At 45.2% G+C, this 16,878-nt stretch overlaps 1 protein-coding gene across 7 annotated transcripts in view; it reads left to right on the forward strand.

The window, feature by feature from the left end:
- Window positions 1-2,570: 2,570 nt before the first annotated feature.
- Window positions 2,571-16,878, forward strand: part of TRIL (TLR4 interactor with leucine rich repeats) — a 170,670-nt gene continuing 156,362 nt past the window's right edge. For all 7 annotated transcript variants that reach the window (XM_032483790.1, XM_032483792.1, XM_032483788.1 and 4 more), the window contains exons 1-2: window positions 2,571-5,591; window positions 15,453-15,580. In XM_032483790.1, coding sequence (XP_032339681.1) covers window positions 3,153-5,591 — 2,439 coding nt within the window. In that variant the 5' untranslated portion in view covers window positions 2,571-3,152 and the 3' untranslated portion in view covers window positions 15,453-15,580. The remainder of the gene's footprint in view (window positions 5,592-15,452; window positions 15,581-16,878) is intronic.

Genomic DNA, 16,878 nt, shown 5'->3' on the forward strand with positions numbered 1-16,878 from the left:
ACTTTTTCAGAAAGAATTTATATGAACTCATATAAACACACACTTGATGTGCAGATCTCAAAATCTTACACTTACTGAAACTGGATTCAGGGTGCTAGCAACACCCATCAGAAACTGATTATACCTGTGTGAAATTTGCACACTATATATATATTCTAAGCAAGGTTAACTCCATGTGGCAGATGGATTACTTTAAGAAAACAGAATGTTATGGAAACGCAATTGTCTTTTGTCATGAAACCACATATGATCACATTATTTTTACCTGCAATCCACAACTACTGGTAGAAATACTAAACACTGGGCAATAATACCAAAAACAGCCAAAATAATAAAACATCCTGAACATCTGCAGGGGTCTGATAACTTTGTAAATCTTACTTAGCGGCATCTACAAAGGAAAGACACCCCCAGTGGAGTGAGTGATCAGCCCAAACTAGAGTGGCCTCTGAGGGAATGTGCCTGCTGTTGTGAAAGTTTACTCTGAAAGTTTTCTTCGAAGAGTCAGGAGAGGAGGAAGCTTATGCAAAGGAATAGGGTCTGAGATTGTACTGTGTAGCACAGGGAAATATATACAGGATCTTGTGGTGGCTCACAGCGAAAGAGAATGTGACAATGAATATATGTATGTTCATGTATAACTGAAAAATTGTGATCTACACTGGAATTTGACACAACATTGTAAAATGACTATAACTCAATTAAAAAAAAGTTAAAAAAAAAAAAAAAGGAATAGGGTCTGATGTCTGCTTCACGCCCTCTTCCACAGCACACCTCTCAGTTTCCAGCCTCTACCCTGCGCATCAGGCTGTTTGTATGTCCCAAGGCTGTAGGTTCAAATGCAGGTGCTGCTACAGCCACATTCCAGGTAGATCCCAGTGGCTCATCCCAGGGGCTCAACTTAAAAGACAGCAGCTTCTTAGTATTCTCTCCTCTGAAAAATTGGACGGCCTCTGTTACCAGCAAGGCGTGAGGTCCTCCTAGTAGTTTCTGGGGTCCGGATCAGGAGAACTTGTGCTACACCAGACAATAATGGGCCTTACCCTCTAGTGCAGCCAGACCTTCATAAAGAGGACTGGAGTCAAGAATGAAAGAGGTTTCGGAAGTTTCTCACAATGAGAACTAAAAACCAAACTACCAAACTGCCTGGGGAACTTCATCTTTCATCTTGTTCAGACAGACAGTTGGTCCCCCAAGTTCATCCTTTATTCAAAAACTCAAAGCAAATCACAAGCAAACTTGCTCTGTTCACTGTGCCCTGAATGGACCTTTCACTACCTACCCACCTTCCATTCTCCAACCCCACCTCCCTGGGGCCCAGGTCCCTGCTCACCCCTGACCATGCTGCCGATGGTCTGTCTCATCTTTCTTTCAATTCACTTGCCTATGTGAATTGCTAAATGAGGCAATTAAGCACCACAGAACATTGGAATTATTCAAAATCATCTGCATCTCAGCAGCTTTCTCATATTATAGCCCTATGTTATTATTTAACCTTTCATGTCTTGCTGTCCCCACTAGACTGTCGGCCTCTTGAGATGAGGATATGTCTCTTTTCTTTCATTTTCCATAGAGTAAGTCTTTAAAATTACATTTTCTGAACCCCTTGAGATGGGGGAGCGGGGATAGCTTGCAGGAACAGTTAAAAAGCTCTACTTTGCCCAGTCTCATTGTCAGCTGCAGCTGCCCTGAAAGGAGCCACTAATAACAGTTCTATTCCCTATTGGTAGTAAATGTTTATTCTTCCCCAACTAAGCCGGATCTAAAAAATTGGGGGCCAAAAATCTTGAAGATCACTGCAAGCCCAGGCATAACGGGGGAGGGCCCAGCAAGTAGCAGTCACCAGAAGGTCTTTGAAGGTTATTATGTACATGTACACGTGCAGAGCCTACCCAAGGGCCCTAAGACTGGAGAAGAATTAATGGGACTAAATCACCAAAATCTGACAGAGATACTTTCAGGTGGTAGAACCAGTTTTGAGCTTTCTCCATTCTCTGGCCTACAGCAGGGCCAAGCAACTACTCAGCTCGGATCCCTAAAAAGGGGCGGTGCCTCTCCTCGGCTACCGGCCACTGGTCCAACGGTGTCAAAAACCCAAACACGCAACAGTCAGAATGGCTCGAATAGCCTCTTCCGATAGTAGCCCAACGACAGCTCCTGGCAGACAACCTTGGGCTCCCCAAAAGTTTCTGCAGAACCCTGGCAGTTTCCTTGCCGCTCGAACTGCTTGCAAGGTGGCACCTGGAAGAGCAAGTAACTTGAAAACGAATAAGAGGAGCACTAGCACTGCTCCTAAGCGACTGGTGTACTCGTCTAAAATAAAAAGGTCTCTGTCTGCAAATCCCGTTTGCTCGCCCGGTAATCCACCCCCGCCCCCAGCCTGGCGTGTCCGACCCGTACAGCTGTTTTTAATCCCTACTTTTCTCACTTGGCGTCCCGGGCTCGGGTCGACCAGACGCGGAGCCACTTAGCGTTTCCTCCTCCCCCTGCCGGGGTCTGTCCTCCCTCCGCCGTCTCCTTTTTCTCCGCCTGCATCCCCGGGGGGCAGAGTGTGGGAAGAACGAATTTCCGCCCGGTTTGCTCGCCACTGGCCGACTTGGGTCCCTTCCGGACGCAGCCTGCACACCCCCGACTCCTCCCGGTGCTGTTCCACCGAGACCGCGCTACCGGTCCCGGACCGGGAGCGAGGAGCCGTCGGCTGCGGGGGCTGAGCCGCCGGGGCGCAGCAGCCAAGCCGCGCTCGGAGGAGCTCTTGGAAGGGCTCCCGCCTGCAGCTGGGGAATCCGCTCGGCGGGGAGAATCCGTGCCAGGGAATCCAGCTCTCCGGACTCAAGCTGCAAACAAAAAGCTCAGGTCTTGCTCCCTCCCTCCGCCCCCCGACGCGCACCCGGAGAAACAGTTTTCTGCAGAAATGCAACAAGTAGCACCCGGAGCTCGCGGAGCGCCCAGCGCCGCCTGACTTGGCCGGGCAAAGCCCGCCTGCAAAGACCCGGGCCAGCCACCGGACAAAGGGCGGAGGAGGGGCTGGACGGCGCTGCGAAGTCCGAAAGAGGCCATTTAGCGACTCTAGCCAGGCCAAGGGGAATGCAGAGGAGACACAGAGCCGGCGGGCCAAGAGGACGATCCGGTCGCAGCACGCAGGGCGGGCGGCAATGGAGGCTGCCCGCGCCGTGCGCTTCCTGCTCGTGGTGTGCGGCTGCCTCGCGCTCCCGCCGAGGGCCCAGCTGGTGTGCCCGGAGCGCTGCGACTGCCAGCACCCCCAGCACCTCCTGTGCACCAACAGGGGGCTCCGCGCCGTGCCCAAGACTAGCTTGCTCCCGAGTCCGCAGGACGTGCTCACCTACAGCCTCGGCGGCAACTTCATAACCAACATCACGGCCTTCGACTTCCACCGCCTGGGGCAGCTCAGACGGCTGGACCTGCAGTACAACCAGATCCGCTCCCTACACCCCAAGACCTTCGAGAAGCTCTCGCGGCTGGAGGAGCTCTACCTGGGCAACAATCTCCTGCAGGCGCTCGCCCCGGGCACCCTGGCACCGCTGCGCAAACTGCGCATCCTTTACGCCAACGGGAACGAGATTGGCCGCCTCAGCCGCGGCTCCTTCGAGGGCCTGGAGAGTCTAGTCAAATTGCGGCTGGACGGGAACGCCCTGGGGGCGCTTCCGGATGCCGTCTTTGCCCCCTTGGGCAACTTGCTCTACCTACATCTGGAGGCCAACCGGATCCGCTTTCTGGGCAAGAACGCCTTCGCCCACCTGGGGAAGCTGCGCTTCCTCAACCTCTCTGCCAACGAGCTGCAGCCCTCCTTACGCCACGCAGCCACCTTCGCACCGCTGCGCTCCCTCTCCACCCTCATCCTTTCAGCCAACAGCCTGCAGCACCTCGGGCCGCGCGTCTTCCAGCACCTGCCGCGCCTCGGCCTACTTTCGCTCAGGGGCAATCAGCTCACGCACCTCGCACCCGAGGCCTTTTGGGGGTTGGAGGCCCTGCGCGAGCTGCGCCTGGAAGGCAATCGGTTGAGCCAACTGCCCGTGGCGCTGCTGGAGCCTCTGCACAGCCTGGAGGCGCTGGACCTGAGCGGCAACGAGCTGTCGGCTCTGCACCCCACTATCTTTGGCCACCTGGGCCGGCTGCGCGAGCTCAGCTTGCGCGACAACGCGCTCAGCGCCCTTTCCGGGGACATCTTCGCGGCCAGCCCGGCCCTCTACCGACTGGATCTAGACGGCAACGGCTGGACCTGCGACTGCCGGCTGCGGGGCCTGAAGCGCTGGATGGGCGACTGGCACTCGCAGGGCCGGCTCCTCACCGTTTTCGTACAGTGTCGCCACCCTCCGGCCTTGCGGGGCAAGTACCTGGATTACCTGGATGACCAGCAACTGCAGAACGAATCTTGCGCAGATCCCTCTCCCTCGGTTTCCCCAACTGCCGATGGCAAGCGGCGGCCCCTACCCACAGCCCCAGGGGAGAAGGTGGCGCTCCCAGCAGGTGCCCTCGCGGAGGAACTGCCGCCTCAGCCGCAGCTACAGCCACAGCAACGGGGTCGATTTCTGCCAGGGATTGCCTGGGATGGGGCCGCCAGGGAGCTCTTGGGTAACCGCAGCGCCCTAAGGTTGAGCCGGCGCGGCCCTGGCCTCCAGCAGCCGGGCTCCAACGCCGCTGCTTCCGCCAGCCCGGCGTCACACCCCCTAGAGCTGCTCGAGAAGCCTGAGCGGGGACGTCTGACTCCGTCAGTTCCCGCCCACGCGGAGCCTACCCCGACGGCCGAGCTCGGCTCTGAGTCAGCCGGCGACCTCTGGCAGCACGCAGCAAAGCAGCGCCTGGCCGCGCAGCAGCAGGAGAGCGCCGCCCAATCCGACGGCGGGGTCGGCCTGCCGCCGCTGGTGTCCGACCCGTGTGACTTCAACAAGTTCATCCTGTGCAACCTGACGGTAGAGGCAGTGGGCGCCGACAGCGCCTCGGTGCGCTGGGCGGTGCGTGAGCACCGCAGCCCCAGGCCGCTGGGCGGCGCGCGCTTCCGCCTGCTCTTCGACCGCTTTGGCCAGCAGCCTAAGTTCCACCGCTTCGTCTACCTGCCAGAGCGCAGCGACTCGGCCACGCTGCGCGAACTACGCGGAGACACCCCCTACCTGGTGTGCGTGGAGGGAGTGCTCGGTGGCCGGGTCTGCCCGGTGGCTCCCCGGGACCACTGCGCCGGGCTGGTTACCCTGCCGGAGCCTGGGAGCCGGAGCAGCGTCGACTACCAACTGCTGACCTTAGCCCTGCTGGCCGTCAACGCGCTGCTGGTGCTCCTGGCCTTGGCGGTCTGGGCGTCGCGCTGGCTGCGGAGGAAGCTGCGGGCCAGGCGGAAGGGCGGGGCCCCAGTCCACGTTCGCCACATGTACTCTACCCGACGGCCCCTGCGCTCCATGGGCACCGGCGTGTCAGCCGACTTCTCGGGATTCCAGTCGCACCGGCCGCGCACCGCCGTGTGCGCGCTCAGCGAGGCGGACCTCATCGAGTTCCCGTGCGACCGCTTCATGGACAGCGGGGGCGGCGGCGCGGGCGGCAGCTTGAGGCGGGAGGACCACCTCCTTCAGCGATTTGCTGACTAGGTAGATTCAGGGCCTTCAGGGGTGTGGAGGCCCTCTCACTGGTCTTGAGGAGCCACCTATCCGCGGTACCCCGCAGCCCACCTCAGGGGAAGATTTCGTTTTGTCATACCTTATATTTCTCCCTTTTTGTGCCCTTGCCAGAGAGGCCACAGGGGACAAACAGCTAATTCGGCACCATCCCCCTATCCCAGTACTCAGTCATGAAGTAAATGGATGGTATTGGCTGTCAAGGGGACAAATGTATGGTGGGGTCCAGAGGTGGGAGGCCTTCTGTACGTGGAGACCTTGGTGCAGCTCTGAGAATGGCTTTTGTGGCATTGCAATGCAATAGCCTGGCCCTCTTTGGGGTAGAAAAGGGTGCTTTTGCCCCCAGTGTAGCCAGAAAGAGATTGGGATGCATGCTTTTTTGTTTGTTCAGTTTTAGGAGTTTTGTTTCTATTTAAGGAAAATAGAACGTATTACTAATTCAAAGGAGGCTTGGCAACTGACTCAACTGGTCTGGTGGTCTCTGCCAAGAAGGGGGATGTTGTAAACAGGTGGTAAAGTTTAACACACTTGCCAAGGAACTCTTTTATGTTGGTTAATAGAACATTCAGGATAACTTAATGTTTAAATAATTAGAGATGCCTTTTTTTCTTTTTTCAACAATGTGAAGAGCTCTGACATTTAACAAATTGACCAATAAGCTCAAGGACTGTTTTAGTTGAGCCGGACAGTTAAGCTGTTTTCCTTGTAACATTAACACCACAAGAACATTTTCTGACCTTGGGGTTAACTAAGATTACATACTTTCTCAGGAGAAGGCTGCATGCAAGACTTCTCTGTCAGGGTTGCTCCTGTGGCTTTTGTATTTTATTTTTAAAAACCTATAGATGGAAAAGGAGATTTCAATGCCAGGCTCGATAAAAGAATGTAATGTGTCCATAACTGATGACCCCATAGGGAGCGCCAGCGTTCTAGTTCACTTACCACATCTCTGACAATGTGTCCAGGTAGGAATAAATGTGATGTGGTACTTCTCATGTTTTTAATCCGTGACACCCAGTTGACTGTGCCCTGCTTATCTTGGGTGGCACAGTCAAGTGATCATGGTAATTTCCTAATAGGAGGGGAGCAAAAGATGACTTGCAATTGATGGTATAATGTTTGATCACATTATTGTCTTACTCTGTATGAAAGAGTAGAGGGGAAGAACCTATTGGAAGAAATGTGAAAAAATGTCCATCAGTGGCTGTCTGTGTCTACTAAAACCAGGAGATTGTTATGAGTATTTAAATCTCACTGTGAAGTAATTATGTTCTGCAAATTAATCCCTCTACTACCCAGTGTTTTTTTTTTTCCATGTTATTAAATCTTATCTTTTAGTTAATAATTGCAGTATTTCTTTTAAATGTTTTTGTTTTAAACTTAGGGTTAGGCTCCTTTATTTGTTCAGTTGTTTTCAACTATTTGGGAAACTTTCATTCCCTGATATTTATGAAGTAGATGTTTATCACTAAATGTAGTGCTTTGGTTTACATTAATAATTTTGTGTGTGGTCTAAAAACACAGTCACTTAGCGGATGTACGTGATGGTTCTATTCACCGTGGTTATGGATTCACTGGCAGTGGGGTGCCAGGGAGGCCACTGCAGAGGTGCTAAGGCTAACAGTGAATCTTCTGTTTAGGGCCTTAAGCCCCTGAGGGTCCTGAAGACTCAGGGAATCTGTCATAGTCCAGGGATCCTTCAACCCCATTCCACTCCTTTTCCACTTGGCCTTCGCTGAGCCAGGCCTGCCCTTGTCCCAGCAGCTGAGTAGGCATGTAGGGATTTAAATGAGCTGATCTTTGTTTATGTTCAGATGAGTAAATGTCCAGACCACTTAAAGTACAGCTGCTTTTCTGGCAGTCTTATCTGTGGGGCCAAAACTTAATAAACCACAGGAAATAGACGGTCATTCTTAGTTTGCTGCCAGGGCTTGCTTCAGATTCCGAGCATACTGGTACTTGGGAGGGAGGTGTAGTTGTTTGCTCTTATTTCCAACCTTGCAGTTATCTTGAACTTTTTGTGCTCCTGGCTTTTTCACTCAAGGAGCAATTGCATTTCTTAGCAGTTGCTTTTACACAACCATGTAATAAAGTGAGTCCCATTTAAAGTCTGAAAAAGACCTCTGGTTCTTCCCACCACCCCACCCTTTCAACTGCAGAACATCACTGAAAATGCTTAATGCCTGAATCCATGTAAACACAATTTCACTGGAAAGTCTTTCAGTGGGAAATGAATAAATGTTATACATTGTTATGTTCAGTTATGTCAATAAACCCACTTAATAATGGAGATGGCTTATTATTGGAGTTTCCAAATACACAATGTCATAATGGTACACTGCATTTTTCTATAGCAGTTTTCATCAGTGAAAATGAAACATAAGCCAGAAGTCTTTCTGTCCTCTTTCAGTGTTTTCAAATTTCCATTTCCACAGTAGAGTGTGGACTTTATTTTAAAGAAATGGTTGTGTGACTTTCTGCCCAAAGAAACAATGAGATGACTCTAAAAGCAGATGGTCAGCCGTGGTGTGAAAATGCTGTTAAAACACCGGTGACAGGAGGATGATGGCTCTCAGTAGGCTTTGGCTGTTGAAAGGAAACTGAATTAAAAGTCCAGCCCTTTGACTCTCAGGGTCAATAATAAGCAGGTATTATCTTGAACTGGTGGCCATCTTTGCCATTAAAAAGTTTATGAAAAGATATAATTCCTAAAGAAAAAAGAATAAACTTTGTAGGAGGTAGGAGTGTTCAATTAAAGAGCCATCAAAGCAGTTGAATGTTAGTGCAGTAGTGCTCAGCTCAGCCAGTAAGATTATTGCTTTCATAAGGCAGATCATTTTGTGATGCTGCCAGGTAATAATTAGCATGTGATCAGAACATCTTCACTAATTTGCCAGGCACCTTGTTTTCACCAGACGTACAGCATTATGGGAAGCTACTGTATTATTAAGAAACTATTACAATGAACACTGGATTACCTGGTATGTGTACATAAGCACTCCCCGCTCTGCTTCTGAGATTTGGAGATAAGTGACAATGAAGCATGAAGCATTCTAATGCCAGAAATGTTTTCAAAATTCCAGACCATGACCCAAGATCAGAATAGATTCTTACTGCAGCCTTATATCCTCACCATCTCAGAGAATTATAGCATCATTAAAATTCAGAATGATGTTAAGGAAGTGATGAAAGAATTTTAGTCATCTGAGGCTGCATTCTTTCTGTTTACTTAATCTCTCTGTGCCTCAGCTTCTGCAGCAGTTAAAACGGGAATCCTGGGTGCAGACTGCATAGTGCAGTTTTAAGGAATAAATGAGTAAAAAGCGTTTGACAGTACCAGTTATAGGGCAGATGTTCAATAAAGATTAAATGTATTATGGGTAGCAGCAGTCTCCTGTGTCCAGGGGAACAGTTGTATGATTCATCTTAGAAATACCATGGACAAAGCATTTCTGCTTAAGCCCTAGCCAATCAAAAAAATTCAAATAATGAGAGTACAGTGTCTTTTCCCTCCCCTTGTTTTTGTTAATTGAGGCGCTTCTGTAATTTAGTGTGAAAGGATAGCTCTCGAAATATTTTCTCATTACTTAGAAAAAGATGTGAATATGCTAGGACTTGAGGAGACTTCTTATGTTTATTAAACTCTCGGCACAAATTAATTCATCCTTTAGATCAGAACTAAGGATGTGTCAATGGTCTTGCTTACATAGTGGCCCCCTTCCCGTTAACCTAGTGATAGCATTTCCAAGTCTCCTTTCACTTTTAGTTTACTTAGAAGGATACTTTGCATGCACAAATGCTTTCTTCCTAGGGATCTCAGGTCACTACATCCTTCTTTATCATGTGGTGAATTGTGTTCTTTTCATTTTTGCATAGGAGACTGAGGTATTTGGAGATTTTACTTTTATTGACCACTGAAATAATTAGGGAAAAAATGTAGCTTCCTGATATCTGTTTGCTTTATCTTGGAGCAGAATACCTAAATATCCCATCACATCTTTTAAGGGATTTTAAGCTACAGGTTATGTGATTCCTTATTGACACAGAAACGTGGCTTTATAATTTGGCTGTGAACTGGCATTAGATGCTGGACAAACTGTCATGCACCAGCATTTCAAGCAACAGCGCCTCCTAACTATGTAACTTCATGACATCTCTTTCAAACTCAGCAAAGTTTTATGAACGCTCGCTCTGTGCCATGGTTATGCTGAGACAGAGCAGCACTGTTGTATGTTAAGACCAGCTGTAGCCAAGGAGCAATTATTCATCTCCCAAGTTATAGTTTTTGGTTAAGTAATGCTTACCCTACAGATGATTTTATACTTAACTCAGTATGTGCACACTGTAGTGTGTGGAGACATACTTTCAGCAGTCATCACCCTCTTACTCCCTTCTCTCTCAACTATGGTGTCCTTAGGATTTTTACTTTAGGAAATTAAAATGAGTGCAGATGATAACAAACGCCCATATTAGCACCACTCAGGAACAGTTAACATTTTGCGACGTTTGTTTTCAGCCTTAATAAATATCTTCATTGAGAAAACCCCTGATTTCCTTCCCCACACCCTGTCTTCTAAAGCAACTACCATTGTGAATTGGATATGTTTCTTTCTAACAATCAATTCTCCTTATTTACGGAAGTTATATTGTATAAGGTCACAGCAAATGCTGATTCAGTGAATACTGAACAGCTTCTCCCAGGAGAAATTCAGGGTTAGGTTTCCTGCAAGCCTCTGTCCACAACATTTTCATCAACTTATCAATACCGAACCTTATTTTATGTGTGCTTCTCTTTAAAGATACCTTATTTAATACGTTTCGTTCATTCATTAACATTGAACTCATGGCCAACAGCATCATAACTCATACCTGAAGGAAGTCTATCTAACACACACGTTTCTCCCTAAGACAGACCCCAGCCTTTCTGTGCTTAGGCCAGCCAGCACTTCCACACTACGCTTGGGAGCCCTTTTAAACAACAAAATCACCGACAAAAAAGAACAAAAATGCAAAAAATATGGCACTAAACAGACTGAAAAGGACACTTATTTACAATATGAGATACGAAACAAGAAGGCAAAACACTGCCTTGTTCAGCTCCAGCTGGGAATAGCACAGCAACTCGGATTTTCCGCTGCTCTGCGCAAGTCAGCCAGTGGCCGTGAGGGTGCTACAGAGTATAGATTCTGGGGTTACAATGATATTCTGGTGAACAGGTGAGTTCACACATACATAATCCGTGAATAATGAGGATCGACTGTACTTTCAGTCTTCCCAAATCCTCCTCCTCTACCCTCTACCCCTTTTCTTGAAGCTATAAATTACCTTTTGCACCCCTCGAGCAATTTTTTTTTAGGTAAAATTGATGTATAACACTACATTAATTTCAGATATACAACACAATACTTGGATCTTTGTATACAAGGTACAACTACAAAATGATCATCACAATAAATGTAGTTACTGTCTGTCACCATACAGTTGACCTCCTTCACTTATTTTGCCCACCCCCGACCCCCTTCCCCTCTGATAACGACCAATCTATTCTCTATATCTAGGAATTTTGTTTGTTTTGTTTTTTTGATTCCACATATGAGTGAAATCATATGGTATTTGTCTTTTTGTCTGACTTGTTTCACTTAGCATAATACCTTCAAAGTCTATCCATGTTGTCAAAAGTGGCAAGATTCCTTTCTTTTCATGGCTGAGTAATAGTCCATTGTGTGTGTGTGTGTGTGTGTGTACCACATCATATATACATATATATACACATACATATATATATGTATACACACACACACACACATACCACATCTTTATCCATTCATCTGTTGATGGACACTTAGGTTGTTTTCATATCTAGGCTATTATAAATAATGCCACAATGAACATAGGGTCCACATATCTTTTCAAGTTACTGTTTTTGCTTTGTTTGAATAAATGCCCAGAAGTGGGTAGCTGGATCATATGGTAGTTTTATTTTTAGCAATCTCCTGTCTTTTAAATTGGTAGCCACATAGGTGTGGTTGTATTGTTGATGATGGTAGCTATGTGTGTATGTGTGTTGAGGGGGGAGGTGGGAGGGTCTTTGGAAAAAAACAATTAGTTTGATATTTTCTAGTTCTTCTTTCTGAAGCGTTTTGCTCCTTTGCTGCATGCGCACAGTTTCTATTTCTTTTTAGGGGCTGCTTATCGTATATTTAAAATGTACCTACTGTGTGTCTTTTCTAACCTCTGCACACTTACCACTTCCCCAATTCTGGGGAAAGGCTCCACAGAGATAACAGGGCTGAGTATATCCCTGGGCTAAGTACAACCCTGAGCCCATCTGCTCTGGGCTCAGTTTTCAGAAGGTGTCGACTTCTGCTTTCCTTTTATTTTGAAAGACTCTCTGACATGGTTTGTGCCGAGGAAAAGGGTGACTTGCTCTGAGGAGAATCTAGTTTGTTTCTTGGAAGATCTCAATTATGTGCTCTCACTGTCTTCAAACACCTTGCTTGGTCATATACTTTTTCTATTTCTGTTTTGATTGCTGAACACACACACACACACACACACACACACACACACACACACACACCTTTGTTTGTTTTTACCTTGTGCTTAAGTCTACTTACGTTGTTCTTTTTCTTCCTTGTTGGTGTCACTCATTATTAACCCCTCTCTTTCTTACTTGGTTCTTAAGGGAAAAAGTACAAAAATGTTGCAAGAATATTTCAGAAAATTTCTGCATACCCTTTAACCGTCTTTACCAGTTGTTAAAATTTTGCCCCATTTGCTTTATTGTCCTCTTTCTCAACTATTTGAGAGTAAACTGCAGACCTTGTGCCCCTTTACTGCTAGATATTTCAGTTGTATTTCCCAAGAACAAGGATGTTCTCTTAAATAACCATAGTACAATGATCAAGATCAGAAAATGTAATACTAATAAAATACTATTATCAAATCTACATTCCATATTCAAAATTTATCACCTGTCTTTTTTAATTGAAGTATAGTTGATTTACAATGTTGTGTTAGTTTCTAGTGTACAGCACAGTGATATATATTCTTTTTCATTATAGTTTATTACAAGCTATTGAATATAGTTCCCTGTGCAATACAGTAGGAATTGTTTATCAAAATTTATCAACTCTGTTAATATCCTTTTTACCTATTATCTCCTTGGTTCAGATCATACATTGCATTTAGTTGTCATGTTATCATCTTTCTTTCTTCCTTTCTATTTTTTAAATTTGACTTTTTAAAGTAAGGTTTTTTGAGTTTTAATTTATGCAGTCCAATTTATCTCTTTACCGGTTAATGGACAGTTTGGAGCTGTTGTGAATAAAGCAGCTAAAACATTTGTATTCAAGTCTTTGTATGGAAATGTGTTTCATTTCTCTTCAGTAAATAGGGCTGGGATTGCTCGGCTGTTAGGTTAAGTATGTGTTTAACTTTATAAGAAACTGCAAACTGTTTTCCAAAGTAGCTGTACCATTTTGCGTTCCCACTAGCAATAAATGAGATTTCCTATTGTTTCACATACTTGCCAGCCCTTGGTTTTTCTCTTTTTCAAAAAAGTCATCCTAATTAGTGTGTAATGTTATTTTGTTTGGTTTAATTTGCATTTCCCTAATGACTAATGTTACTGAGAATCTTTTCATGTAAATATTTGCCACTTGTGTGTCTTTGGTGAAGTGTTTGTTCAAATCTTTTGTTTTTTATTGGGTTCTTTGTATTCTTATAAGTGAGTTATAAGAATATTTTATGTATTCTAGACACAAGTCCCTTGTCAAATATATGTTATGCAAATATTTTCTCCCAGTCTGTGGTTTGCCTTTTTATTTTCCTAGCTGTATTTTTCTTTACAATTAGACCTATGATCTATTTCAAATTGATTTTTTATATGGTATGAAGTATGAATCCAGCAAAGTTAACTTTTTTTTTTTTTGCATATATATATCTACTGGTCCAGAAACTTTTGTTGAAAAAATTCCACTGGCTCTATATGTGGGTTTATTTCTTAAAACTCTGCTTAGGTCTCTTTGAGCTTCTCGCATCTGTGATTGTCTTTCAATAATTTTAGGAAATTCTTAGCCATTTGAAACAGTTCTTCAAATATTCCGTCTGCTCGGCTTTCTCTCCTTCATCTGGAAATCTAACTACGTGCATGTTAGACCACTTGATATTGCCCTGTGCATCTCAGATATTCTGAACCTCTTTTTCTTTAACACTTTAAAAAATCTTTGTAATTCAGCTCAGATAATTTCTATGGACCTATCTTTAAGTTTGCTGATTTTTTTCCAACTGGTTTGTCTGCTAATTAGCCCTTTAAGGAATTATTCATCTCTCATATCTTTTTTTCGCATTTTTTATTTCTTTCAAAAAATGTTTCTCTGTTGAAATTCCATTATCTGTTGTATTACTTTCCACTAGTTCTTTTAATATGTTAATTTTTAGTTTTTGGAGATTTTGCACACACAGAGGTTCTTAAGTTTGTGTGCTAATTTATGCTAATATACATGCAAATTAGCACCCAGGAATATGTTTTATTTTTACTTAACTCTATTCCCCCCAACATTATGTAAAACAGGGACCCCTTTCCAAATAAAATTAAGGTGAGATTCCTTTTGTCATGAACAGCTCTGTAAGTTGGATTATGTTTAGGTAACATCTGAAAGAGTTCAAGTGAAGGAGAGTGAAGAATTGTGTACTTTTTAAAGCCCTGTGGTTGGGGCTTTCAGTGTCAACTTGAGAACATCATCAATCATGGTATCATGAATCCTCAGTTAGGCATCTTCCTATATACTGCATTTACTTAGGAAGAAACCCTGTCTTATAAAAGGTAATGACTTTCTGTTGTACACACTGAACTCTAAACAAATGCTCAACCTGAAACCAAACCAGCAGCAGAGGAACACCAGGAATTAGATACGGCAGGATTCTTATTTCGTGGAGTAATCCACAGATGCCCCTCTCCTAGCAAGGACTGTGCAAATCCAATACTGTTTCATAATCACCAGATCTCAAAATTTTAGGTAAACTCATTATCACAGGGTAAACAAAAATGCTTACTTTCCATATTGCTTACATCAAAGGTATTATTAACTGGCAACGTGGAACATCTTATAGAAGGGAGAAGCTCTGTTTGAGATTTTTATCTTGGTTTTACGTCTGTATTATTTCATGTACATAAGGACTTAAAATGGGTGTTACATCAAGTGAGTATGTAAGACTCAAGTATTGACTATTTGGGGACAAAGGGCATTTAATTTTGCTTTAGGCACTATTTTAAGAACTTTCTCTACATTAATTCATTCCATCCTCATAGTAATCCTCTGAGGTAGGTACCATTACTGTCCTCACTTTAGAGATGAGGACATTAAGGTGCCGTGAAGTTATGTATTCTAAGCAAGATTGCTGAGTGGGGAGGTGTTTGAGTCTTGACTAGAAGCCAGGCTGGTCCAGAGTCCTGGCTGTCAGTCCCGACGCTGCTGCCTTGCATGTACACGTGACAACTGGCAAAACACCAGGGATTGTTCTTAAGATTCCCTGCGAACATTTCTTTTCCCCAGTCTAACACGTTAAAAATCATCTCTAAGTAGTTTGGCCTTTATTTGCTCCCGTTTTTCTTAATCTATATAATACGTCAAGGGCAATACCCAGAGTTACAATATTTGTCTGTAAATATTTAATGAGAGACATGTAGTCCATCTCTCAGCCACAGATGCTTCCCTCTGCCTTGACATGGACGGGTCACTGTCCTGTGCTGTGAGGTTAGCTCTTCCCACTGGTTTGTGAGCTCCCTTAAGAGAAGAACCCCATCGTGCATTTCTCTTTGTGTCTCCACAGAGCCTGGCTAGCCCCAGAGTTCCTGGCTACCTGCTTATTGACGAGGACTGCAAGGCAACTGTCCAGCCTTCCCCACTGAGACACACGTGCAGACTGTTCACATAAGTCATAGACACTCATGTGTTGGGGTAAGTCATTTAATAGCTGTAATTCCAGCCAAATGTACATTTATATAGCAATGGTTGAAAAATGATGGGTGGTGTAAGATGGTCTGTTTGACTGGGAGTACCATATGTTTCTACTTTTTCTACCTGTAGTATAGGAATACAGTTCTCAAAAAGGGAACATTTGGGAAATTTAACGTGCATTTCTTCCCTTTGCATACTACGTATAGATTTCATGTTGCTTCAAGTAAATCTGGAATCGTGTCTGATTTAGGTTGAGAGTCCTGTCATCTGGCATAGTAGGCATTTCACATAGTAGGTTCTCAGTAAATGCCAGTGGAATTTTTTTTTTTTTTTAATTTTAAGCATTAAGCCTGTTAGGAGAGGAGTCATGGTAGGAAGAATTTTTCGTCAAAGACCTTTTGGATCTATTGAAGCCTGAGCTTTTGCTCTCCAGGATACGGGACAGAACATTGTTGCCGACACACTGATTTTATTTTCCACGTAGTCCCCGTTCTTTAGTAACTTTTTCCACCACAAAATCATGACTGACACTTTAAAAAAATACAAGACAAAACAATCATTTATAAATTTCTTTCTGCGCCAGAAAGACACAAGACGACAAGTGTTTTTATGAGATAAGGGACATTTCAGCGACATGGTGAAGCATGAATTGAGGGACAGCAACCAGGCCCACCAGCTAAATGATTATCTGCAGTTGCCAGAGTGAGCAGGTTCCTGGGCTGATGAAGCCACTGACCTTGGCGTATTCATCATCGTTTCCCCAGGGGACAGAAACCAATATCTCTGTTCCTGTGAATACACATCCATAAAAGGAGACACAATCCAGTGGAAAAGACTCTGTGTGTATAGGTGGGGGGGGTGTGTATATAAGAGAGAGGGGGGGAGAGAGATGGCTTCTTACATTTTCTTTCCTCATTTAACATCTTTCTATTTTTACTGAAAAGGGAAGATGACCTCAGTCCCTCATCTGCAAGCTCAGATTTATAATAGCTACTCCAGTCTACAAGCCTGCAAGGGGCATAGTTTTTCCTTATAAGGGAGCTGAATAAGGCTGAAAAACGTGGATAATCTGTGTTATCAGCTCTCGGGCTGTGATTGCCACCCGATTAGGGGAGGCCAAAGGTGAGGGGCGTGACCTTGGATGATGCTGGCGCTGTGTCCCCCAACCCCCCACCCCAGCGTGGTACTGACTGCTTCCTGGCCTGGAGTTTAGAGGCGAACTCCAGGACCTGAGTTCACAGACAGCACCAAGCCTGCTTGGGTGGTAGGTGGAGCAGAGCCCCATCGAAGCAGCTGTG

This window comes from Camelus ferus, chromosome 7 (assembly GCF_009834535.1).
Source record: "Camelus ferus isolate YT-003-E chromosome 7, BCGSAC_Cfer_1.0, whole genome shotgun sequence".
Classification (NCBI taxonomy): Eukaryota; Metazoa; Chordata; class Mammalia; order Artiodactyla; family Camelidae; genus Camelus; species Camelus ferus.